This window comes from Nicotiana tomentosiformis, chromosome 10, assembly GCF_000390325.3.
Source record: "Nicotiana tomentosiformis chromosome 10, ASM39032v3, whole genome shotgun sequence".
Lineage (NCBI taxonomy): Eukaryota > Viridiplantae > Streptophyta > Magnoliopsida > Solanales > Solanaceae > Nicotiana > Nicotiana tomentosiformis.
In genome coordinates, this window is record NC_090821.1 from 30,154,904 (window position 1) to 30,182,351 (window position 27,448).

Genomic DNA, 27,448 nt, shown 5'->3' on the forward strand with positions numbered 1-27,448 from the left:
TGCCACGTCACCTCTCAATGTCCCTACTTTATATAATAAAATCACCCTCCTTTGATCCCCTTCCATTCATCTAATAATCTATTAATAAAGTACTTTATCAATAGTCAAAAACATCTGGCTAGTCTTTTTGCATTATCTTGAGCAAAAGTTACCTGCAACATATAAATTAATGAGTCAAAAATTAGTAAACCTTTGGGATATGCATCATATTTGTATGACTTAAACCTTTAGGAATTGTAGCACCACAGAAAAAAGAGATAACAATCTTACATATAAGATATATGTGGCTCAACAATCAATCTATTATTGCCCCTGCAAGATTACTTAAACTCAAGTATTTTCCAAAAGAGAACTCTATATATTCTCTCGCCATCTGAAGATAAAAACGCAATGCCACTTTTGTAGTAAGCAATTTATCAATCCGATGGGCTTTTTAAGAGTCAACACTTCTCTTCTTCCTATAATAGTTGAATTAAAAGCACTTTCAGATGTTTGTCTTCCTCTGTTAGCATTTTATTTTTTGTGCTTATGAAAATTATCATCAATTGACATTGGTTGTTTTGAAATAGATTTCTAAATGTGCCCTATCATATCCCGAAGGATATTGATCATCAGTTGCAGCCCAATATCTCGTGCGAGTACCAAATCCTCTTGCTCTGTGGTACTCGCTTAATTACCTCCGACGACTATGACAAAGTGAGAAAACAAAATAAGTCCGCGAGAGAAAAAGAAAGAAAACAGAAACTTAAAAATAGATATTTGAAAACTAAACACCAACCATGCATACATGAAGCTTCAACCATACCAAGAGCTTTTTCTCCGATGGAGCTTTCTCACTAACAATTGATAATTATAACTTTATAAGAGTTTTTATCACAATAATTTTTGATTCATCACATTAAATAACCTTGATTAGAATAAAAGATGAAAAAGGCGAAAGATTGAAACGAATGATTTCCTTTTAATTCTTTATTTATTATAGAGAGAGCTCATCACAAGGAAACAATTGAAGAGTTGAAGGTTGTAATGGTTTGGGTAAAAAAAAAAGGTTGTAACAGTTGAAAGTGTTGGTTTTCCTTTCTGTATATTTTGGAGATGTAAAGGCTTAATTATTCGAATTTAATAATGGATTATTCTATTGAATTGAGTGAGAAAAAAATCAAAACAAATGACAAAATAGATAAATACATTTCCTTGTCTATGAGATGTGCCATGTCATCTCTCAATGTCGCTACTTTATATAATAATATTACCCTCATTTGATCCCCTTCCATTCATCTAATGATTTATTAACAAAGCACTTTATCAATAGTCAAAATATCTGGCTAGTCTTTTTGCATTATCTTGAGCAAAAGTTACCTGCAACATGCAAATTAATGAGTCAAAAATTAGTAAACCTTTGGGATATGCATCATATTTGTATGACTGAAACCTTTAGGAATTGTAGCACCACATAAAAAAGAGAGAATATTCTTACATATAAGATATATGTGGCTCAACAATCAATCTATCATTGCCCCTGCAAGATTACTTAACTCAAGTATTTTTCAAAAGAGAACTCTATATATTCTCTCGCCATCTGAAGATAAAAATGCAATGCCACTTTTGTAGTAAGCAATTTATCAATCCGATGGGCTTTTTAAGAGTAACACTTCTCTTCTTCCTATAATAGTAGAACTAAAAGCACGTTCAGATGTTTGTCTTCCTCTGTTAGCCATTATTTTTTTGTGCTTATGAAAATTATCATCAATTGCCAACGGGTATTTTGAAATAGATTTCTAATTGTGCCCTATCATATCCTGAAGGATACTGATCATCAGTTGCATCCCCATATCTCGTGCGAGTACCAAATCCTCTTGTTCTGTGGTCCTCGCTTAATTACCTCCGACGACTATGACACAATGAGAAAACAAAATAAGCCCGCGAGAGAAAAAGAAAGAAAACAAACTTAAAAATAGATATTTGAAAATTAAACACCTACCATTCATACATAAAGCTTCAACTATGCCAAGAGTTTCTTCTCTGCTGGAGCTTTCTCACTGACAATTGATAATTATAAACAATAATTTTTCATTCATCACATATAAATAACATTCATCATTATAAAAAATGAAAAAGACGAAGGACTGAAACGAATGATTTCCTTTTAATTCGTTATTTATTATGGAAAGAGCTCATCACAGGGGAAAAATTGAAGAGTTGAAGGTTGTAACAGTTCGGGTAAAGGAAAAAGGTAGTAACGGTTGAAAGTGTTGGTTTTCCTTTCCGTATATTTTGGAGATGCAAAGGCTTAATTATTCGAATTTAATAATGGATTATTCTATTGAATTGAGTGAGAAAAAAATCAAAAAAATGACAAAATAGATAAATACATTTCCTTGTCTATGAGATGTGCCACGTCATCTCTCAATGTCCCTACTTTATATAATAATATCACCCTCCTTTAATCCCCTTCCATTCATCTAATGATCTATTAACAAAGCACTTTATCAGTAGTCAAAACATCTGGCTAGTATTTTTGCATTATCTTGAGCAAAAGTTACCTGTAACATGCAGATTAATGAGTCCACAATTAGTAAACCTTTGGGATATGCATCATATTTGTATGACCGAAACTTTTAGGAATTGTCGCACCACAGAAAAAAAGAAAGAACAATCTTACATATAAGATATATGTGGCTCAACAATCAATTTATCATTGCCCCTGCAAGATTAACTTAAACTCAAGTATTTTTCAAAAGAGAACTCTATATATTCTCTCGCCATCTGAAGATAAAAAAGTAATGCCACTTTTGTAGTAAGTAATTTATTAATCCGTTGGGCTTTTTAAGAGTCAACACTTCTCTTCTTCCTATAATAGTAGAACTAAAAGCACTTTCAGATGTTTGTCTTTCTCTGTTAGCCTTTGTTTTTTTATGCTTATGAAAATTATCATCATTTGCCAACGATTGTTGTGAAATAGATTTCTAATTGTGCCCTATCATATTCTGAAGGATATTGATCATCCGTTGCATCCCCATATCTCGTGCGAGTACCAAATCCTTTTGTTCTGTGGTCCTAGCTTAATTACCTCCGACGACTATGACACAGTGAGAAAATAAAATAAGCCCGCGAGAAAAAAAGAAAGAAAACAGAAACTTAAAAATAGATATTTGAAAATTAAACACCAACCATGCATACATGAAGCTTCAACCATACCAAGAGTTTCTTCTCTGATGGAGCTTTCTCACTGACAGTTGATAATTATAACTTTATAAGAGTTTTTATCACAATAATTTTTCATTCATCACATTAAATAAGCTTCATCAGAATAATAGATGAAAAAGACGAAGGATTGAAACGAACGATTTCCTTTTAATTCCTTATTTATTATGGAGAGAGCTCATCACATGGAAACAATTGAAGAGTTGAAGGTTGTAACGGTTCGGGTAAAGGAAAAAGGTTGTAACGGTTGAAAGTGTTGGTTTTCCTTTCCGTATATTTTGGAGATGCAAAGGCTTAATTATTCAAATTTAATAATGGATTATTCTATTGAATTGAGTGAGAAAAAAATCAAAAAAATGACAAAATAGATAAATACATTTCCTTGTCTATGAGATGTGCCACATCGTCTCTCAATGTCCCTACTTTATATATAGATATAAAATAATATAGATTGGTTTTGGGGAGGTTTTGGAGGGATTGATATTTGCATGTTTTCCTTTCCTGAAATGTTATGTGCTCGTTGAGGCATTAAAGGAGGTACAAAAAGAAAGAAAAAGATGGAAGTAAAAGCTTAAAGAGGGGTGAGAGTTTCAGTACTAGTTTCGTTAACGTAATGGTCGGTGTTGATTGAAATTTAATGACTGGAAGGGGAAAAACAGAACAGAGATTAAATACGTTCACTGTAAAGCCAATTTAGAGAAGTGTTTCTCTTTTATTGGCGGAATCGAGTTTTTCAGTTATTTTACTACTTTTTAAAATTTTTTGTAGCATCTAACTTTTGAGGCTTTTTAAATTTTTTCAATAGTTTCCGCCAAAGAACTGTGAATGCTCATATGAAATGAAGGCAAATAAGAATTAATTAAAGCATGTCAGTTGCACCATTGTGACATATCACATTGAATGTTTTAATCTAAAAGGTAATAAAGCTTGCAATAACACACAATACTGTTTACACTTAAAATTGGATAACAATTAAACTTATAATAAGGTTCTAAGGATACAGAATTTCACTTAATACCGATATCTAAATAAGAAGATTAATAACAGAAATGAACTATAAAATAAAACGAACTAGGGTGCCCTCGAACTAACTGATACCAAAATAGTTGAAAATAAAGCAAGCTGATGAGCAAGAAAGTATAAGCTAAAGAGAGAGCGTTATATTGGCTTTCTTACGTGAGAACAATGTGTTACAAATGGTTAATACTCCCCTTTATATAGTAGAGGAGTTCTACTTATGGTATAACTCTCATTACAGAAGGAAATTCCATGATTAGCTAATTAACCATTTCTGATTTGATCCGTTCCGAGATTTACACCATGATCCTTGACCAGTCACCGAGATTTACGCCGTGATCCTCGACCAATCACAGATATCTCGCTTTTATGTTATTGTGCTATCTTCGTTCTTGCTCGATGTCTGTCTTGTTTTGCTTCGATCGCTACTAGCCTCGATCTTAACAGGTACCTCGGTTCTAAACTCGGTACCTTATTCTCGTGATATGGCCCATTCCATTACAAGGCCATCCTTCGATGCAAACTCCCGGTCTCGGTCAAATAGTAAAATTGATAAAAATCGAGGATTGCCTTTTTAAGGTCTTACGATTTCGAGGTTTAGTAATTCGATCATGTCAATTTTTTGGACGGCAGTCCCCGAGTATCGGGTAAATTGCTTGAACTTCAATTGTGATCGGCCCTTAAGCCAGTTTCCACAATAGATCATAAGTATGAAATTGTAAAGTATAAATTTTTCTGAAGCATAGAACATCTGGTAAGGAAAAATACTTCTTTCAATAGATTATACATGCGTGCGTGTTTTGCCATTAGGGTTCGAGTAATCTACATAGACACGGTTCATTTGACCATTTAGTCCTCTACAAAAATTACCTATCGAGACCCTGTCAACACGAAGTATTTTTCTTGTAACTATCCGAAGGTGATACCCCCAGTATTCGAGGTTGATTATAAAGGAGTCTCAGATACTATTGAATTGCTCTAAGTTAGCACGAACAATGGTTGCCTCGTTAAAAACCTCACCGGTAAAATTCATTTGGGACAAAAGCCGGTATAAGGAAAAAAGAGTGCAACGCGTGCTTTCAAACCTAAGGACTCTGCGTTTGAAGAATCCTTTGATGTCTTTGATTAAATACCTGCAAATGGTTAGTATAAAATATAAATGAAAATGGAGAAGGTCATACCTTAGCAGTAATATCGTTTGAGCAGTGATATATTCCAATTGTTTGGTTATTGTTCGCCGTTTGCCGTGCCAAGTTTGTAGGATCCTTTTCCGATGATATCGAGGACCCGGTATGGTCCCTCCCAGTTCGGACCAAGTTTTCCTTCTTTTGGGTCTCGAGTATTAAGGGTGACCTTCCTCAAAACCAAGTCCCCGATTTTGAAGTATGGAAGATTGGCTCTTCGATTGTAGTACCTTTCGATCCGCTGTTTATCTGCGGCCATTCGAACGAGGGCGGCTTCCCACTTTTCATCTAGCAATTCGAGGCTTGTATTCATAGCCTCATGATTTGACTCTTCCATTGCATATCGAAACCTGACTCTAGATTCCCCGACTGCAACCGGGATCAGAGCTTCAGCGTTGTGGGCTCAAGGAGGAGAGGAATGCCCTTAAACTTCTCTGTGGGCAAAAAGAAGAGGAGACCAAGGACCTCCGAGCCGAGTTGGCCAAGGCTCACCAAGATCATACCGACCTAATCGAGCAGGTAATGAAAATCTTAAAAGTTCATGGGATCAATTCGGAACGGTGGCTAATATTTCAATCTCACAGTTGTAGCAGAAGGTCGAGAAAATCGAGCAGCTCCACGAGGAGGTCAATATGATGAAGGCGGAGACCTTGGGGTGGAAAGAAGGCATAGACCGCTTCGCTGCAGAAAAAGAGACCGCTTTATCCAAATTGTCATCGACCGAAAGTTAGCTTCGAGGCATGAGGGTGAAGAGCTCGGCTCAAGCAAGGAAAATAGAGGAGCTCGAGGCTCGGTTGGCTTCCGAACTTGCCAAGGCCAAATCTGAAGCTGAAAAGACAAAGGCTGAGGCAGATGCGATCGTGGCCATCTATCGGGCCGATGTTGAAGCCGCTCAAGTCCAAGCGAGAGAGGCAGCCGAGACCGCTCAAACTCGAGCATATTGGATTGCCGAACTCGCCCAATGTCAATATCGGAGGGAAACCCTTGAGGAGATCCACGGTCGAGGTTTCGATCTTACCAACGAGATAGTAAAGGCTAGAGAGCATGAAGCTGAAGTTGGAGCGCTGGCCACTTCCGATGACGATGATGATGATGGCAGTAAGAGCGGGTCCGAGAATGGGGAGGAACTCGATGGAGAAGAAGCTTCCCCCGGAGAAGATCAGGAGCCTTAGGATTTTTCACTTTTAATCTTTTGTATAGGATCCTGATCAGACCTTGTAAATATTCTCATATATATAAAGATCTCTTTCCTTTCCGATTTGTCTTTATTTGATTTATGCCTTGTGAAAAATTTGTTTTGTTTATGCCTTATGAAAATTTTGTTCATAAGTTCGAGGCTTAAGCAATTTGATTGAAGCTGAACTAGTGTAGCTTTTATAATCGAGTGAGTACTTGCTTGAACTCGTAGTAGGGTTACCCTTAGGTTTTAATTGAGTGAGGATGATTTCTCAAAAATAAACTGGCCTTTTAGGCTCTTGAATTAGGCCGATACAGCCATAGCAAAAAGAATGGCTTTCTTCCCCTTTTTGGTTTGAAAAGTTTATTGTTTAATCATATAAATTCTGTTGTGCCTTAGCACGAAATAAAGGGTTTGCTCGAGATTTTGAACAGTTTCGTACCCATTAGGATTTTCAAGGGTCGATATTATCGAGACCCTTTATTTCGTAATGCCTTAGCATAAAATAAAAAATTTGTTCGAGAGTTCGAACGACTTTGTACCCATTAGGGTTTTCGAGGGTCGATATTATCGAGACCCTTAGAAATTTAGCTGAGGGTAGCCTTTATAACCGGTTTGTGAAAATATTCGAAGGCCTGTTTAATAACGGAAATCGGACGTCTCCGAACCGTATTAATTTGGTCGTAGTCTTTAACTTGGGATTTGCCTTTTGGGATTGTTCCCCTATTATACTTGGAACTTGTTTGAAGTATCAATCCCCAAGTGGGGGTGGCCCTTAGCGTCTCTTAATCTTTTCTTCAGATTTTGAATGATGGTCTTATTTGTCGATTCGGCCTGTCCGTTCCCACTAGGATGATATGGCATCGACAGGATTCTTTTTATTTTGTGATCTTCGAAAAATTTTGTCACTTTGCTGCTGACGAACTGCTTTCCATTATCACATATGATCTCGGCAGGCATCCCGAATCGACATATAATGTGGTCCCATATGAAGTCTATGACTTCTTTCTCTCTAATTTTCTCGAAAGCCTGCACTTCAACCCACTGCGAGAAATAGTCAGTCATAAACAAAACAAATTTAGCTTTACCTGGGGCCGATAGTAGAGGGCCGACGATATCCATTCCCCATTTCATGAATGGCCATGGGGATAAGACTGAGTGGAGTTGCTCTCTGGGTTGGTGAATTATCGGTGCATACCTTTGACATTTGTTGCACTTTCGAACAAACTCTTTTGTATCTTTTTCCATATCGGCCCAATAGTATCCTGCTCTGATGACATAGTGAACTAATGATTCGGTGCCGAAATAATTTCCACAGGTTCCCTCATGGATTTCTACTGGTCCCAAACATATTGCGAATGGTCCATCGAACATCCTTCTATACAGTGTTCCGTCTTTGGCCAATGTGAATCGTGCGGCTTTCGTACGTAGAGTCCTCGATTCCCTAGGGTCCAATAGAAGCTTCCTGTTCTTTAGGTATTCAATATATTTGTTCCTCCAATCCCAGGTCAAACTTTTGGATTTGATTTCGGCATGGCCTTCTTCGATTACTGACCTTGAAAGTTGTACGACAGTCCCCAGGCTAATCTCGTCATCTTCGACTGATGACCCCAAATTTGCGAGGGCATTGGCCTCGCTGTTTTGTTCTCGAGGCACATACTGTAGAGTCCATTCTTTAAACCGATGTAGAGTCACCTGTAGTTTGTCCAAGTATCTCTGTATTCGATCTTCTCGAACCTCGAAGGTTCTGTTGATTTGGTTTACCACAAGCAAGGAGTCACATTTGGCCTCAATGACTTCTGCTCCCAAACCTTTAGCTAGCTCGAGACCTGCAATCATGGCCTCATATTCGTCCTCATTGTTAGTTAACTTGGTAGTTTTTATAGCTTGTCTAATTGTATTACCCGTGGGTGGCTTCAAAATGATGCCTAACCCGGACCCCTTCACGTTTGAAGCACCGTCTGTGAAGAGGGTCCCCACCCCCGATGATGTATCCGATTTTATTAATAGTTCCTTTTCGACCTCGGGTACGAGGGTTGGCGTAAAGCCGGCCACGAAGTCCGCTAAGATTTGATACTTGATGGCCATTCGGGGTTGATACTCGATATCGTACCCACTGATCTCGACGGCCTATTTTGGCCAATCGGTCCGAAAGTTCGGGCTTATGCAAAATATTGCGAAGAGGATAAGTAGTCACCACGCAGATCGGGTGACACTGAAAATATGATTTTAATTTCCTAGAGGCGCTTATTAAGGAAAGCGCTAATTTTTTATAAGTGTGGGTACGGGGTCTCGACCTCACCTAGAGTCCGACTAACATAATAAACATGAAATTGCGTACCTTGCTCTTCTCGAACTATGACCCCACTTACCGCGATTTCCGAGAATGCTAAGTATAAGTATAGTTGCTCGTCCGCTTTCGGAGTATGAAGCAGTGGCGGGCACGAGAGGTACCGCTTTAGTTCTTCCATTGCTTGTTGGCATTCCGGGGTCCATGCAAAATTGTTGTTCTTTTTAAGCAGTGAGAAGAACCTGTGACTTCTATTTGAAGACCTCGAGATGAATCGGCCTAGGGCAGCTATGCACACTGTTAATATTTGTACGGCCTTAACATTATCCACGACTGTGATGTCTTCTATCGCCTTGATCTTATCGGGGTTGATTTCGATACCCCGATTTGATACCATAAAGCCGAGGAATTTGCCCGAGCCGACCCCGAATGCACATTTCTCCGCGTTGAGTTTCATGCTGTATTTCCTTAGTATATCGAAGGTCTCCTGCAAATGTGTCAAATGGTCCTCTGCTCGCAGGGACTTAACTAGCATATCCTCAATATAAACTTCCATTTACTTACCTATTTGTTCATGGAACATTCGATTTACTAAGCGTTGATAAGTAGCACCATCATGTTTTTAGCCCAAACGACATTACATTATAACAATAGGTGTCGTACTTAGTGATGAACAAAGTCTTTTCTTGATCCTCTGAGTTCATTTGTATTTGATTGTACCCGGATTAGGCATTAAAAAAACTAAGGATCCCGTGGCCTGCCATGGCATCGATCATGCGATCGATATTCAGCAGAGGAAAAGAGTCTTTAGGACATGCTTTGTTTAAATCTTTATAGTCTACGCACATTCTAAGTTTATTTCCCTTTTAAGGGACTACGACTACGTCTGCTAACCATTAGGGATATTTTACCTCCTGAATGGATCCTATTTTGAGAAGTTTGGTTACCTCGTCCTTGATGAATGCATGTTTTACCTCGGACTGGGGTCTTCTCTTTTATTTACCAGGCGAAACTTCGGGTCCAAGCTCAGTCAATGTGTAGCGATTTTCGGCGGGATCCCTATCATATCTAAATGGGACCAAGAAAAACAATCCATATTATTGATTAGAAATTTGATGAGTTTTACCCTAAGCTCGAGGGTTAACCCCGTATCATGTTATACCTTTCTATCAGGTAGATGCTCGATCAGTACGACCTGCTCCATCTCCTTGACCGTCGATTTGGTGGCATCGGAATCCTCGGGAATTATGAAGGATCGAGGGATCCAGTATTCATCGTCCTCGTTCGTTTCCTACTTCTCCGATTGAGTCGAGGCTGGTAGATGTGGTTGCTATTTAGCTTCATGTTTTCTTTTGGACTCCTATCTTTTTGTTGATGTAAGCGCCGATACCAGTATCACTTCGTCGACCGCGAACATCTCCTTGTCAGCATACTGTTCCCCATATACCGTTTTTCTTCCATCCGGTGTTGGGAACTTCAGCATTTGGTGAAGGGTTGAGGGGACCGCTCTCATATTGTGAATCCAGTATCTTCCGAGCAGTGCGTTGTATCTCATATTGCCTTCGATCACATGGAAATTTATTTCTTGAATAATTTCGGCTACATTTACTGGTAGGATGATTTCACCTTTAGTTGTTTTGCTTGCCATGCTAAAGCCATTGAGAATCCGAGCTGCGGGTACGGTCTGATCTTCTAGGCCAAGCTACTCCACGACCTTCGATCGAATAATATTGGCCGAACTTCCAGGATCAATTAAAACACGTTTAACCTAAATTTTATTCATAAGGATAGAGATTACCAAAGAATCATTGTGGGGTTGTGAGAACCCTTCTGCTTCCTCATCATTGAATGATAAACCGCCTTCTGGCACACAGTCTCGAGTTCGTTTTTCTCTGGTGATTGGTACTTTAGTGCATTTGAACACAGGCCCTTGCGGAATATTGACCTCACAAACGATCATGTGAATCACGTGTTCTGGTTCTTCCTGCTCATTTTTCCTGTTTACGTCTTTGTCTCTGAAATGGTTTTTAGCTCGGTCGCTTAAGAATTCTCGAAGGTGACCCTCGTTGAATAAACAGGCTACCTTCTCCCTTAGTTGTCTGTAGTCTTTGGTTTTATAACCATGTGTACCATGGTATTTGCATGTTTGATTGGGGTTCCTTTGGGATGGATCAGTTTGTAGGGGTCTCGGCTATCTAGTATCTTTGATTCTCCCAATGGCTGACACAATACCTGATGCGTCAATGCTGAAGTTGTATTCTGACAGTCATGGTGCTTCTTTGGGATTGGCATGTTTATCGAAGCCACTTTTTATCATGAGCCCTCGAGAGCTCTGTCTTCGATCATTTCGGATAGGATTGCATCTTGGGCCATTGTTTCTACGATCTACGTTGTATGGTAGATACCGATCTCTGCTCGATCGGGGTTCTATGTCGATATCCCTTTGAGTTCTGCCGACGTGCCTGTTTGGATAAGCGAAATCGGAAGGGGTCCCCAATTGATCATCCTCGACCCTGATCTTCGACTGGTACCGATTATGTACATCGGTCTAGGTTACCGTTGGATATTCGATTAAATTCTGCTTTAGCTGTCGTGATGCCACCGAACTTTGTTCGTTCAAACCTTGAGTAAAGGCTTGAACAACCCAATCGTCTGCGACCAGTGGTAGTTCCATGCGTTCCATCTGAAACCGAGATACGAATTCCATCAACATTTCGTTGTCTTTTTGTTTTACCTTGAAGATGTCCAATTTTCTAGTCGCAACCTTTATTGCTCCGGCATGTGCCTTTACGAAGGAGTCTGCAAGCTTGGCGAAGGAATCGATGGAATTAGGCGGCAAATTATGGTACCATATCATTGCTCCTTTCGACAAGGTTTCTCCAAATTTCTTCAGTAGAACAGATTCAATCTCATCGTCTTCTAAGTCATTTCCCTTTATTGCGCATGTATAAGAAGTGACATGATCATTAGGATCAGTGGTCCTATTGTACTTAGGAATTTCTTCGGAATGGGTTTCGGTGCCGCACTTGGAGGGAAAGGCTTCTGTACAAATTTCTTTGAATTCATACCCTTTAGAATCGGCGGTGCCCCCGGTATTTGGTCAACCCGGGAGTTGTATGTCTCTACTTTCTTGTCATTTGCCTCGATTTTCTTTTCTCCCGATTCAATCTGTTTAGTGAGCTCCTTAAACATTTTCATAATGGCGGGGTCAGTCCCCGATTCGTTGGCATTCGACCTTTCCGGCACAGGATCGGTCCTTTGAACGACTTCTAGTTCGATCCTACTGGGTATTTCGTGTTGATTTTGTAGTTGTGCTATAGCGTCCTGTTGAGCCTGTAACATTTCGAATATCAATTGGAGGCTAACTCCGCCATCTTCTCCGCCCTACGTACCTCTACCACCTGATCGAACTTCCCTGTGTATACTACCTTAGAGCTCAATTCCCAAATTTGCATTTAGGGTGATATGTGAACTGATATCGACGGGATTTGCAATTGATGCTCCCTCGAGGTCGGCCTAAGGCACCTCGATTCCTGGGGCGGCTATGTTGTCGTTTTCCCCGTGAAATTCGAGGCTATTGTCACCATGTGTAGGTGCTGCTTGTGAGTTTGAAATGTTTGTCCTGAAAACAAAGATTCTTACGAGAACAAGTGTAAAGAAGTGCGTGTTATTGGAATCAGTATTAAGCAATTACTATTTACCCTTAAAATTGGATAACAATTAAACTTATAATGAGGTTCTAAGGATACACAATTTCACTTAATACCGATAGACAAATAAGAAGATTAATAACATAAATGAACTATATAATAAATCGAACCAGTATTGAAATGGAATTCAACCCTCTAGGGTGCCCTCGAACTGACTGATACCAAAATAGTTGAAAATAAAGCAAGTTGATAAACAAGAAAGTATAAGCTAAAAAGAGAGTGTTATATTGGCGTTTTTACGTGAGAACAATGTGTTACAAATGGTTAATACTCCCCTTTATATAGTGGAGGAGTTCTACTTATGGTATAACTCTCATTATAGAAGGAAATCCCATGATTAGCTAATTAACCGTTTCTAATTTGATCCGTTCCGAGATTTACGCCATGATCCTCGACCTGTCACCGAGATTTATGCCGTGATCCTCGACCAGTCATGGATATCTCGCCTTTCTGTTATTGTACTATCTTCGATCTTGCTCGATGTCTGTCTTGTTTAGTTTCGATCGCTACTAGCCTCGATCTTGACAGGTACCTCGGTACTGAACTCAGTACCTTATCCTCGTGATATGGCCCATTCCGTTACGAGGCCATCCTTCGATGCAAACTTCCGGTCTCGGTCAAATAGTAAAATTGGGTGGGCCCGGTTTTAACCATATACAAATACATTCCTAATCTCACTAATAGAGGCCTGCCATGAGAGTACATGTCATGATGAGTAAGAAAACCGCTCGAAATTAAAATGAAGATGTAATTGATTAAATCTTTTATCTGGGAGTTCTCTCGTGGAAATAGTATACCCCAACAAACAAGAGCGAATTAAGCATCTTAATTAAAGATCTCTATCCCTGGTACACTTTTGAGGAAGGGTAGGGTACCTTTTTCTATCTGTACAATAGTTATAGATGGTGAAATTTTGGCGAACCCATTGAAGTCTTGTATATTGAGGGCCATCCACGCTTCCAACAAAGGTACCTTTCTGATGGAAACTATTCACAACATCCTTTTATAGTTCTCCAACACTTATGAAAAAAGTGCAAGTTAAAACCATCTGGATCAGGTGTTTTATCTCCTTTAAAAGAATTGATAACTGCTTCCAATTCTTCAAAGTAAATGGTCTTTCCAGCCACTGTTTATCTTCTTCTGACAATTTCTTTAGATTATCATCTTCCCAGCTAGGAGCCCGTTTGGATGGGCTTGTTGTAAGTGACTTTTAAGCCAAAAGTCATAAGTTAGGAACTCTAACTTTTGGCTTTTGACTTATTTTTTTTTTATTTTAGCTTAAAAATAAGTGCTTAAAAGTACTTTTTTATTTTATCCAAATACTACAAAATTGTCACGCCCCAAAATCGAGGAGCGCGATCGGTGCTCAACCGAGTGAACCTGACCGAGCAAACCTGTTAGATTTTATTCTACCCAAACTCATCCATGAATAGAGAAAATACATATTATCATTAATTAGACGAAAATGTGTTCACGTCTACAATACCAATTTATTTCCAATAGTTTCATCATTTTTAAAGTCTCAAATGGACAAGTAATACATCCACAACATAGCATAGTTTGTCTTTTCTCAGCACCAAAACATAACCCACACTATGTCTACGGAGACTCTATAGTTAAAGAAGAGTGCAATGATAATGCCGGCAACAAGGCCCCGGCTATACCTCAAACAGAATACACAAAGTACAAAAGATTTATGACCCCGGAATGAAGTGGGGCTCACCAAGTCAGCTGGGAAGAAGGTGCACTGCTATCAATGAGAAATATCTCCTGTTGTGGAACCACCTGTATTCATTAAAGATGTAGCGCCCCCGGCAAAAGGGACGTTAGTACCGTCGAATAGCACTAGTATGTATAATTAAACACCCTCTCAATAGAATGACAAATAATACTAATAAGATTATCATAATATCAATGAAAGACTTAATCAACATCAAACCTCAATTTAAGATCAAAACAATGTTCAAATTAATTTCCATATCTCACATTGGGAGATTTTTAGTATCGATATACCATTGTCCACAATACCATTATTCACAATACCATTATTCACAAAACCAGTACTACCGTACTCTCAGCACGGAGTCCGATCATGACCCGATCGGCTAGGCCATCTCATTAGAGGCATCAACCACAATTTCTCTCAATATCAGTACCATCGTCTTTAACACAGAGTCCGATCATGACCCGATCGGCTAGGCTATCCATTAGGGACATCAACCACAATTACCATTTCAATTACAATTTCCAGCACAATCACCACCATGTGTGCGGTATGGTGTCCGATCACGACCTGATTGGCTAGGCCGTCTTATTTGAGACATTAACCTTTTTATATCAATCATTGCATTTCATAATACTTTCACATCTTTTCATTTGATTGGCACTAGTGGCCATAATTATAAGATCATTCTTGGCATGTTGGCCATATTCAGTATTTCATGCTCACATTATCAATTTCAAATATCATCCTCATCATCAACAACAAACACAATTCAATTCAAAGTGTGTAGTACACATGTGAGCAATTTAGAGTCTAATGCACATAGAGATATTTCACAAAATTTGGCATAATAGCCTTCATTTGAACTTGACTTAAAGTCGAAACATTATTAATGCACAGCCCATATTTTAACACATCCTCAATTGGTAGCATAACCTGAATAGAGCATTTGTAATGCTTGTTAAACATATATCGTTCAACCCAATCTTACTCGGAATAGCCAATTTCATAATGAATCACTCGGGACTTACATAATTTACATGCATATCGTGGGATTCAATTCTAAGAGAAGAGTTTAGCCAACCTACCTCACTTGAGCTTCCTTACACTCTAAAACGTTCCGAAATTCTTAGCAACTTCAATCTATTTTAGAAATATAACAAATTGAATCAAAATTAGGAAGATGATCATGGTTCTAGCTCACTTGAGTATTTTATCAAATACTAGATGTGCATAAGGTTTCAACGTCCATTTTATGAAGGACTTTATCATCCCACAACCCAATCTTTACCATTTCTAGCTCAACAATCTTCCTACACCCTTTGATAACACATGCATGTAAAATAAACAACTCTCATGCCCAAAAATTTATCTTGCTAGTTACCAATTTTCAGAAAATTTCGAAATTAGGGTTTAGGGTGTAGAATCTTACCTCTAGGATGAAGACCTAGTAAGCTTCCCTTCTTAATCTTCCAAAACTTGAGCAAGAATTGAAGAAAAATTATGGAGGAACACCTTCTCACTCTAGGGCACTCTCTCTCACTCTAAAATATCAGATTATGTCTCAAAAATGGCCCAAAGCTTGTATTTAATGAAATAGGGTCGGGTTTTAAAAACCCAAAAATGGAGCTCCGGAACAAGGTATGCGATCGCATAACCGATATGCGGACCGCATATCAGTCGCATATTTGGTTACAAAATAGCCAAAAGAACTGCTTGTGTATGCGGTCACTATGCGGTCCATATAACTGTTATGCAGTCGCATAATGCACCGCATAACAGTTATGCGGTCGCATAGTCGACCGCATAGTTGCTTCCAATTGACCCAATCAACTGCCTCACTCTGCGGCCATTATGCGGTCCGCAGAGTGGTTCTGCGGTCGCATAAGGGACCGCAGAAATGTACTTTTCCGGCAAATATTTTTCTTTACTTTCCGGTGCATTGTTCAATCCTTAAACACGTAAGCCTAGTCCGGCACCATGAAACATTATTTTCTTTGTAAATTTTACCGGGCTTTACACTTAAGTACTTCAAAATTTTTTGGGGTGTTACATTCTCCCCCGCTTAGGATCATTCATCCTCAAATGAGGGTAAAAATCCGTCATTAGCATCTTATGCAACTCAGGCATCCCTTGTAACCAGGCCTATCCACCTGTCAGAGAGCCCGAGAAACACATCCTAACAGTTCATACATATTCCAATGACGTAACATAATACAAAATAACACCAACTGTGGTCTCACAAGCAATATATTTCCAGAAAGGAACACCCTTAACGCCAATTGTACAAATGATACAAAATTCATAGAAAGCAACTCTTAGAATATTTCTCATAGATCACAACTTTATAAATACATGGCTATTCAAACAAATAAGGATACTTTTTCTTCATTTCTTCCTCGGCCTCCCAAGTAGCCTCTTCGACCTGTTGGTTTCACCACAACACTTTCACGGAGGCAATTTCTTTATTTCTCAATTTTCGGACTTGACGATCAATAATAGGAACTGGAATCTCTTCATAAGTCAATTACTCATTTACCTCAATAGTCTCAACCGGAACAATGAGTGTCGGATCTCCAACTACTTTCTTCAACATAGACACATGAAACACCGGGTGTACTAATGACATCTCAGGTGGTAGCTCAACCTTGTACGCCACCTTACCGATCCTCTGAATGATTTTGTACGGTCCGACATACCTCGGACTCAATTTCCCTTTCTTACCAATTCGCATTACCCCTTTCATAGGGAAAACTTTCAAGAATACCCAATCATCTTCTTTGAACTCCAAATCCCTACGACGAACATCCGAATAGGATTTATGATGACTCTGAGAAGTCTTCAACCGCTCCTTAATGATTTTAATTATTTCCATGGCCTGATGCACAAGGTATGGCCCTATCAACTCTGCTTGCCCAATTTCGAACCACCCAATGAGATATCTACATCTCCTACCATATAAAGCCTCGAACGGTGCCATTTGAATGCTAGCGTGATAACTATTATTGTAGGCAAATTCTATGAGTGGTAAATGATCATCCCAACTCTCTTTGAAGTCTAGAACACAAGCACGGATCATATCCTCAAGCGTCTGAATAGTCCCCTCTGCCTGCCCGTCAGTCTGCGGGTGAAAGGCTGTATTAAGATTCACCTGAGTAGCCAAACCTTGCTGAAATTTCTTCCAAAAATTAGCAGTGAATTGTGCCCCCCGATAAAAAATGATGGAAACTGGGGTGCCATGTAACCTGACTATTTCTTTGATATACAGTTGAGCATACTGCTCCGCTGTGTCGGTAGACTTAACCGGCAAAATGTGTGATGACTTCGTGAGCTGATCCACAATTACCCAAATTGAGTCAAACTTGCGCGAAGTGCGCGGTTGTCCTACCACAAAGTCCATATTAATCATTTCCCACTTCAACATTGGAATTTCTATGTTTTGTGCCAACCCACCAGGCCTTTGGTGTTCGGCCTTCACTTGCTGATAATTCGGACATCTTTCCACAAAATCCACCACATTCCTCTTCATATCATTCCACCAATAGACTTCCTTAAGATCATGATACATTTTTGTAGAACCTGGGTGCACGGAATACCTAGAAGTGTGAGCTTCAGTCATAATTCTTTCTCGGAGACCATCCACATTTAGAACACAAAGTCGCCCTTGGTACCTTAGTGTACCATCATCCATGCCAAGAGAAAAGGCCATGGTCTTATGCTTATGAATCCCCTCTTTCAACTGCACTAACAATGGATCGTTGTATTGCTTCTCTTTGACTTCCATAACAAGCGATGATTCAGCCCTAAGTTGCATAATTATCCCTCCTTCACAAGAGTTCGCAAGACGAACTCCTAAACTAGCCAATCGGTGAACTTCCTTGGCTAATGGCCTCTGATACGCCTCCAACCCATAGATTTCCGGCTAAGAGCATCCGTCACAACATTAGCCTTCCCCGGATGGTATAAAATATCAATGTCATAATCCTTGAGTAATTCAAGCCATCTTCTCTGCCTCAGATTCAATTCCTTCTGTTTGAAAATATATTGAAGGCTCTTATGGTCTATGAACACATGGACCCCATATAAATAATGACGCCAAATTTTTAATGCAAATACCACCGCCGCAAGTTCTAAATCATGTGTTGGATAGTTCTTTTCATAATTCTTTAGTTGCCTAGAAGCATAAGCTATCACCTTCCCATGTTGCATTAATACACATCCAAGCCCGATTCTTGAAGCATTACAATATACCACAAATCCATCTATACCCTCTGGTAGAGTCAATACCGGTGTCGTAGTCAATTTTGCTTTCAATTCATGGAAACTCTTTTCACAAGCATATGACCATTGGAACTTAGTTGCCTTCTGCGTCAATTTAGTCAATGGAGAGGCAAGAGTAGAAAACCCCTCCACAAACTTTCTGTAATATCCAGCTAAGCCTAAGAAAGTGCTAATTGCTATTGGAGTTGTAGGCCTCGGCCAATTCTTCACAGCTGAAATTTTTTGAGGATCAACCTTAATTCCCTCACTAGAAACTACATGACCCAAGAATATGACTGATTCAAGCCAAAGTTCACACTTTGAAAACTTTGCACATAACTGGTGCTGATGTAGGGTTTTCAGAACTACCCTGAGATGGTCAGCATGGTCCTCCTGACTTCATGAATATACAAGAATATCGTCAATGAACACTATCACAAATGAGTCGAGGAATGGCTTAAAAACGCAATTCATAAGATCCATGAAGGATGCTGGAGCATTTGTTAGCCCAAAAGACATTACTAGAAACTCAAAATGCCCATACCGGGTTCTAAAAGCTATTTTCGGAATATCCCGCTCCCTGATCTTCAATTGGTGATACCCGGATCGTAAATCGATTTTGGAGAAGTACCTGGCACCTTGCAATTGATCAAACAAGTCATCAATCCTTGGCAGTAGGTACTTATTTTTGATTGTTACCTTATTAAGATGCCGATAGTCAATACACATTCTCAGTGACCCATCATTCTTTCTCACAAAAAGGACCGGTGCGCCCCAAGGCGACACACTTGGCCGGATAAAACCCTTTTCTAACAAATCTCTCAATTTTTCCTTTAGCTCTTTCAATTCTGCCGGTGCCATTCTGTAGGGTGGAATAGATATAGGATGCATGTATGGCATTACATCAATCCCAAAATCAATCTCCCTGTCTGGTGGGATCCCAGGGAGTTCATCCGAAAAGACTCCCAGAAATTCATTCACAACAGGCACAGACTCCAGGGTAGGTGCCTCAGCATCGGTGTCCGTAACCCGGACCAAATGGTAAATAAATCCCTTGTTGATCATTTTCATGGCCTTTAGGTAAGAAAAAAACCTACCCTTCGGCACTACATCATCACCCTTCCACTCAATAACCGGCTCATTTTGAAATTCGAACCTAACAGTTCTGGTTCGGCAATCAAGCTTGGCAAAACAAGAATAAAGCCAATCCATCCCCATTATCACATCAAAATCGACCATTCTCAATTCAATAAGATCGGCCACGGTGTCCCGACCACACAACGTAACAACACAATCCCTATAAACCCGCGTGGCTAAAATAGACTCACCAACCGGAGTAGATACAAAAAATGACTCATAAAGCTATTCTGATTCTATCCCAAATTCCATAGCAACATAAGGTGTGACATATGACAAAGTGGAACCAGGATTAATAAGAGCATATACATCATGAGATTGGATAGTCAATATACCTGTAACAACATCTGGAGAAGCCTCTAAATTCTGGCGACCCCTCATAACATAGAAACGGTCGGATCCTCCCGAATTCTATGCTCTACCCCTAGCTGCACCACGCCCTGCGGGTGTTGGAGTGCCTTGAGCTGGAGGAGGTGCTGCAGATGTAGTAGCTGCAGAACTGGCTGGCTGTGCCATGCCCCTGCCCGCACCCTGGCGGGACGAATGACAATCCCTCTGAATGTGACCCCTCAATCCGCATCCGCAGCATATGGGTAAGTCCATGTAGCATATTCCTAGGTGCATCTTTCCACACCTAGGGCATGTGGGATTCCTCTGCTGCTGGAATCTACCACCATGATGACCTTGTTGATTGGATCCCCTGTTGCCCCGACTGGGCTTGAAACGGCTCCACTGCTGCTGCTGACTAGGCCCTGATGGTGGTGCACTAGCCGAAGACTGAGCAAAGGACTGTGATGGCCCTGACGACCCTCCTCTGAATGTTGACTTGCCACCACCTGAAGAACCACCAAAGTTGCCCGTAGACAGGGCCTTATTATTACCCTCTCGCTCCATTCTATTCCTTAATTTGTGGGTCTCTGTGGCTTGAGCGAATGCCACCATCCTTCCATAGTTCATATCAGAATTCAAGGCTGCTATAGCGGCCTCATTAATTACCAAGGGACTAAGGCCCTGCACAAATTGGCGAACTCTAGCCTCCATAGTGGGCAGCATGTAAATAGCATATTTAGACAGGTACGCGAATCTCATATGGTAATCCCACATACTCAGGCTACCTTGCCTCAGGTTCTCAAACTCAGCAGCATGTGCTGCCTTAGTCTCGACAGGCAAGAAATGATCAATGAAGGCATCGGCAAACTCACTCTGCCTCGCCGAAGAGCTCCCTTCTTCACAGGAATCCTCCCATAGTTCAAACCAAGAATATGCCACCTCTTTCAGGCGGTAGGAGGCCAATTCCGCTGCCTCTATTTCAGTAGCACGCATAACTCTTAGAGTTTTGTGGATCTCATCAATGAAATCCTGGGGATCTTCCTCTGGGTTAGTACCCGTGAACACTGGAGGATCCAACTGGAGAAACCTGTTCACCATGGAACCAGTAGAATCCCCTGGCTGACTGGAATAAGTGGGTGCACCATTTGACCTCTGGGTCTGGGAAGCCACTATTTGAGCCAACATCTGTATGGCTCCCCTAAGATCAATATCAGAAACACCAAAATTGGAAGCTGGAACTGGAGATGGAACTGGTATATATAAGTTGGAGGGACTGCTGCACCTTCAGTAGGTGCAGGGACAAGTGCTGTTTGATCAGTTGTAGTAGTGTCAGGCAGTGTAATAACTGGAGGAATATTCTCACTCCTCGGGTGCTCGCCCGCATCATTAATTATATGATCAATTGTCACTCTTGGGGTGACATTGGCTCTTTGGCCAGTTCTTGCCTTCTTCTTAGGCGCCATGTACTGAAAATTAGAGCAACTCAGGAGTTAAAGGAGGAACAATTTTACAACAAGGTTTATCGCACGATCAAGAACATGAAAGAAGGGTATTATTCCTAAATGCCCATGTAGCATCCTAATTAGAGATGTGGTCGACAACACACCGATAATAAGGACTATATTAGACACGGCTCCGAGACATCCTAGGACACTTTAAAACCTTAGGCTCTGATACCAAGTTTGTCACGCCCCAAAACCAAGGAGCGCGACCGGCGCTCAACCGAGTGAACCCGACCGAGCAAGCCTATTAGATTTCATTCTACCCAAACTCATCCATGAATAGAGAAAATATATATTATCATTAAATAGACGAAAATGTATTCATCTCTACAATACTAATTCATTTCCAATAGTTTCATCATTTTTAAAGTCTCAAATGGACAAGTAATACATCCATAATATAATATAGTTTGTCTTTTCCCAGCACCAATACATAACCCACACTATGTCTATTGAGCCTCTATAGATAAAGAAGAGTGCAATGATAATGCCGGCAACAAGGCCCCGGCTATACCTCAAACAGAATACACAAAGTACAAAAGATTTATGATCCCGTAATGAAGTGGGGCTCACCAAGTCAGCTGGGAAGAAGGTGCACTGCTTTCAATGATCAATATCTCCTGCTGTAGAACCACCTGCATCCATTAAAGATGTAGCGCCCCCGGCAAAAGGGATGTTAGTACCATCGAATAGCACTAGTATGTATAATTAAACACCCTCTCAATAGAATGATAAATAATACAAATAAGATTATCATAATATCAATGAAAGACTTAATCAACATCAAACCTCAATTTAGGATCAAAACAATGTTCAAATTAATTTCCATATCTCACATTGGGAGATTTTTAGTATTGATATACCATTGTCCACAATACCATTATTCACAATACCATTATTCACAAAACTAGTACCACCATACTCTCAGCACGGAGTCCGATCACGACCCGATCGGCTAGGCCATCATATTAGAGGCATCAACCACAATTTCTCTCAATATCAATACCACAGTCTTTAACACGGAGTCCGATCATGACCCGATCGGCTAGGCTATCCATTAGGGACATCAACCACAATTGCCATTTCAATTACAATTTCCAGCACAATCACCACCATGTGTGCTGGATGGTGTCCGATCATGACCCGATCGGCTAGGCCGTCTTATTTGAGACATCAACCTTTTTATATCAATCATCGCATTTCATAATACTTTCACATCTTTTCATTTCATTGGCACTAATGGCCATAATTATAAGATCATTCTTGGCACGTTGGCCATATTCAATATTTCATGCTCACATTATCAATTTCAAATATCATCCTCATCATCAACAACAAACACAATTAAATTCAAAGTGTGTAGTACACATGTGAGCAATTTAGAGTCTAATGCACATAAAGATATTTCACAAAATTTGGCATAATAGCCTTCATTTGAACTTGACTTAAAGTCGAAACATTATTAATGCACAACCCATATTTTAACACATCCTCATTTGGTAGCATAACATGAATAGAGCATTTGTAATGCTTGTTGAACATATATCATTCAACCCAATCTTACTCGAAATAGCCAATTTTATAATGAATCACTCGGGATTTACATAATTTACATGAATATCGTGGGATTCAATTCTAAGAGAAGAGTTTAGCCAACATACCTCACTTGAGCTTCCTTACACTCTAAAACATTCCGGAATTCTTAGCAACTTCAATCTATTTTAGAAATACAACAAATTGAATCAAAATTAGGAAGATGATCATGGTTCTAGCTCACTTGAGCATTTTATCAAATACTAGGTGTGCATAAGGTTTCAATATCCTTTTTATGAAGGACTTCATCATCTCACAACCCAATCTTTACCATTTCTAGCTCAACAATCTTCCTACACCCTTTGATAACACATGCATGTAAAATAAACAACTCTCATGCCCAGAAATTTATCTTGCTAGTTACCAATTTTCAGAAAATTTCGAAATTAGGGTTTAGGGTGTAGAATCTTATCTTTAGGATGAAGACCTAGTAAGCTTCCCTTCTTAATCTTCTAAAACTTGAGCAAGAATTGAAGAAAAATTATGGAAGAACACCTTCTCACTCTAGGGCACTCTCTCTCACTCTAAAATATCAGATTATGTCTCAAAAATGGCCCAAACAGTGTATTTAACGAAATAGGGTTGGGTTTTAAAAACTTAAAAATGGAGCTCCGAAACAAGGTATGCGATCGCATAACCGATATGCGGACCGCATATCGGTTGCATATTTGGTTACAAAATAGCCAAAAGAACTGCCTGTGTATGCGGTCACTATGCGGTTGCATAATGCACCGCATAACAGTTATGCGATCGCATAGTCAACTGCATAGTTGCTTCCAACTGACCCAATCAACTGCCGCACTCTGCGGCCATTATGCGGTCTGCAGAGTGGTTCTGCGGTCGCATAAGAGACTGCAGAAATGCACTTTTCCACCAAACATTTTTCTTTACTTTTCAGTGTATTGTTCAACCTAGAAAGTCCGAGTCGCGGCGAGCTTGCGAGCCACGAAGAATTTCTACAATCCTTAAACACGTAAGCCTAGTCCGGCACCATGAAATATTATTTTCTTTGTAAATTTTATCGGGCTTTACACTTAAATACTTCAAACTTTTTTGGGGTGTTACAAAAATAACTTAAAAGCTATTTTGGCTTAAAAGCACTTAAAATAAGCTAATCCCATTGGGCTCTAGGTCTCCAATCTTCCTTTTCAGTAAAGAGTCCTCCAAAAAATTCCTGGATATGATCTTTAATAATCTTATCATCTTCAACCAGCTCTCCTTTCATAATTAATTTGTCCATGCAATTGTACCTTTTGTGTGCATTTACTTGTTTGTGAAATATTTTTGTATTTCTATCACCCTGCTCAATCCATAAGCATCTAGATTTTTGTCTCCAACTTATCTCTTCAGATTTTGCTATTTCTTTAATTTCCCTGATGATATCATTCCTTTCATCCTCTATCTGCTCTGGATTATGGTTATCTCTTAGCCCATGATCAATTTGCTCTATCTTTTCTAAAACCTTATTCTTCTTCACTTCCAGATTACCAAATATCTCTTTATTCCATTCTTTGATATTTGCTTTAAGTAAGCTCATTTTTTAGCAAGGATGACATCAGGTTTTCCTTGAATAACATATGATTTCTACCTAGAATCTATCAAATCAATGAAGCCCTTATGCTCAAACCACATGTTTTCAAATTTGAGATATTCCTTACCCTTGTTCCAGGCTCCACATTCCAAAAGTATAGGACAAGGATCTCGTTTATCTGAAATACGGATAGAGTTGAATTTATACGTAGTTCTAAGGATACGTGATATAACTTGGTACAAATTGGAAAAATAAGTAAATGGATATTGAAATTAGTTATAAAAGGAATGAATACAAACCCAAATTGAAAAGAGAGTGATTGATAAGAGAACAAGATGAATCAATATCAAAGCCCAAAAAGGATAATATTTGCTAGATGTAATAGAAATCTCAGTAAATCTGAATGTGAATGAATCAATGTCCCCTTGTACAGATGGTAACAGCTCTTGATATAGTGGGGGAATCCTACTTTAGATATAATTAAAAATATATAGTGGGGATCCCATGATAGATTAATTAATTAGCCTTTCCTTGATTCAAGTCGTGACTTCCGCCGAGATTCTCCCCCCAAATGCGGCTATAACGGATTTTTGCTCCTTGATTCGGTCTCGATCTTGGCCAGTCTCGGTATTGGTCGGTCTCGTTGTCTCGAGTTCGATCTTGATTCGGTCTCGATCTCGGCCAATCTCGGTATTGATTGGTGTCTGGGTCTTGAACTTGACAACCCAACTTCACATCACCTCTTTATATTATAATGACGAACCCCGGTCCATCATGCTCCAATCTTGATTAGTCACACAAAGGGCAAACTCGGTTTTGACCGTATATAGATAGCCCCCTCGTTTCTTGGAAAGAAGGTGGCGAGAAACGATCTGATTTTCAACCTCCGACTAGATGAATACTTACGTCTGCAACGAGCCCGATTGTGACGTATGTGACAAACATCCCGTCAGTCCAGTTACCAAGGCATTAAATGCATGTCAGTCGATGGTCGGCCACTACCAATTTTGAACCATCGCTGTGAAATCTATAAATAGCCCCCTTTTTCATTATTTCAAACATTTACCTTCAAATGCTTTTCATTCCAATCTACACAGTTCTTTACCTTCTTCAAAGCTTTCTATTTTCAGGTTTTGGAATTTCTTTGCTTGTTCTTCTCAAAACGCCAAATACTTCAATCTCCCTTCTTCTTTATTCACAGAAATTTAGATGGCCAAAACATCTAAAACTGTTTCGCAGAAAGAGGTTGCTTCCTCATCTCGCCGGCCGGGCGAGAAAACAGTGGTGGACCCACACATTGAAGAACTTGTTCCCGGGGGTGCGCTATTGATTCCGACTTTAAGGTCGAGAAAGCCTTATCGGTTGCTGGTCAATGCGAGCCGGTAACAAGATATATATGCTTGATACCAAAAAGTCTTCTTGATATGGTGAAAAAAGATTGCAATTGGGAAAACAAATAGGTTGTGATACAGGCACCGGAGGAGGCAATCACTACCCACGTGGAAGGGTACCTGAGTGTTTACACTTATCCTTTCACGCTGGCTCCCCTCGATTCAGTCATTGTCGATTTTTGCAAGAAATATCAGGTGACCCTCGGTCAAATTCACCCTTCTTTTTGGAGGATTGTGATATTGCTTCGTTTCTTTGTGAGCAAAATCAACAGGCTTCCCTTCACCCTCGACCACCTCATAAGTTTATATAGCCCTCGACTTTACCGAGGTGGGCTGATAAGGCTTCAACGCCGGGTTACCAAGGCATTTACCTCGAGTATAGATGAACACAGAGATCGAGGTTGGATGGGCCAGTTTGTTCGGGTGAAGACCTCGGACCTAATCCCAGCCGAGAGTATTCCAATTCCGAGAAATGGAATATGAAACATAAGTATGATTCCATTTTTAGTTTTTGTTGTTTTTACTTTTTCATCTTTCCTTATCAGTGTTTTTCTTGACGCGGCCATTGCTTGGATACCGGGTGCAGTTCCCCACCTCGAGAACTGAGTCAGGAGCCTGGTTTCTACGTCAACATACATCGAGCGCATGTGGCATGATTTGTTAAAGGGTCGGTGGGAGGCTCGTACTCATGGTAAGCCTTCTTCTTGGCTTACCGATTTGCCTATTGTTCAAGCATTTTTTCTCAAGTATGAGTTTATTTACTTTCTCCTTTTGTAGGTCTCAGAAAGGATGTGGTTATGAGATGCTCACCTGGAGATGAAGAGGCTTTACCGCCTATCTCGAAACCGGCGATGGAGATTAAGAGAAAAAGGGCCTCGAACCCCGAGGTTCAAAAACCCAAGAAGAGAGCGGCCCATAAACCCAATGGGAACACAATCCCACTGACTATGGAGTCAGTCCAAAGACTAAGGGAAGAAGAAGAAGAAGAAGAAGAAGAAGAAGAAGAAGGTGGTTCTAGGCTAGTGGCTCGTACACGAGCTGGCACCGATATTCAGAAAGCTTTAGAATCGGTGGGAGTTGATACTACTCCGTCTAGGCTCGATGAGGTCGAGGAGGAGACTCTGACCCAAGTTCTTGAGCCGAAGGGAACAGAAGATGCTTTACCTCGGGGCGAAGAGATCGTCGAAGAGACGGTGAAAGCCGGTGCAGAAACCGGGCTTGAGGCTCCCCAAGACGGAGGTGACGTCCCAAAAGACCTACTCGGGGCAATAGAGATCGGGGATTCCTCGTTTCCTTCATTTTTCCAGTTGATGATACGCGACGCTCAAGCCGTGGAGGCCTATCACGGGGAAGGAGCCCATGAAGAGGAAGACCCATTTCGTGGTTATTTTGTCGGGGT

General features: G+C 40.1%; 1 protein-coding gene across 1 annotated transcript; it reads left to right on the forward strand.

Moving 5' to 3' along the window:
• Positions 1 to 6,145: 6,145 nt before the first annotated feature.
• LOC138899944 (uncharacterized) lies at positions 6,146 to 6,577 on the forward strand. Its single transcript, XM_070186646.1, has one exon. It carries the CDS (start codon positions 6,146 to 6,148, stop codon positions 6,575 to 6,577), a length of 432 nt encoding a protein of 143 aa, XP_070042747.1.
• The last annotated feature ends 20,871 nt before the right edge of the window (positions 6,578 to 27,448 follow it).

Bases quoted from the DNA above. Each gene is read 5' to 3' on its own strand.
- LOC138899944 (XM_070186646.1), top strand. From the start codon at position 6,146: ATGAGGGTGAAGAGCTCGGCTCAAGCAAGGAAAATAGAGGAGCTCGAG.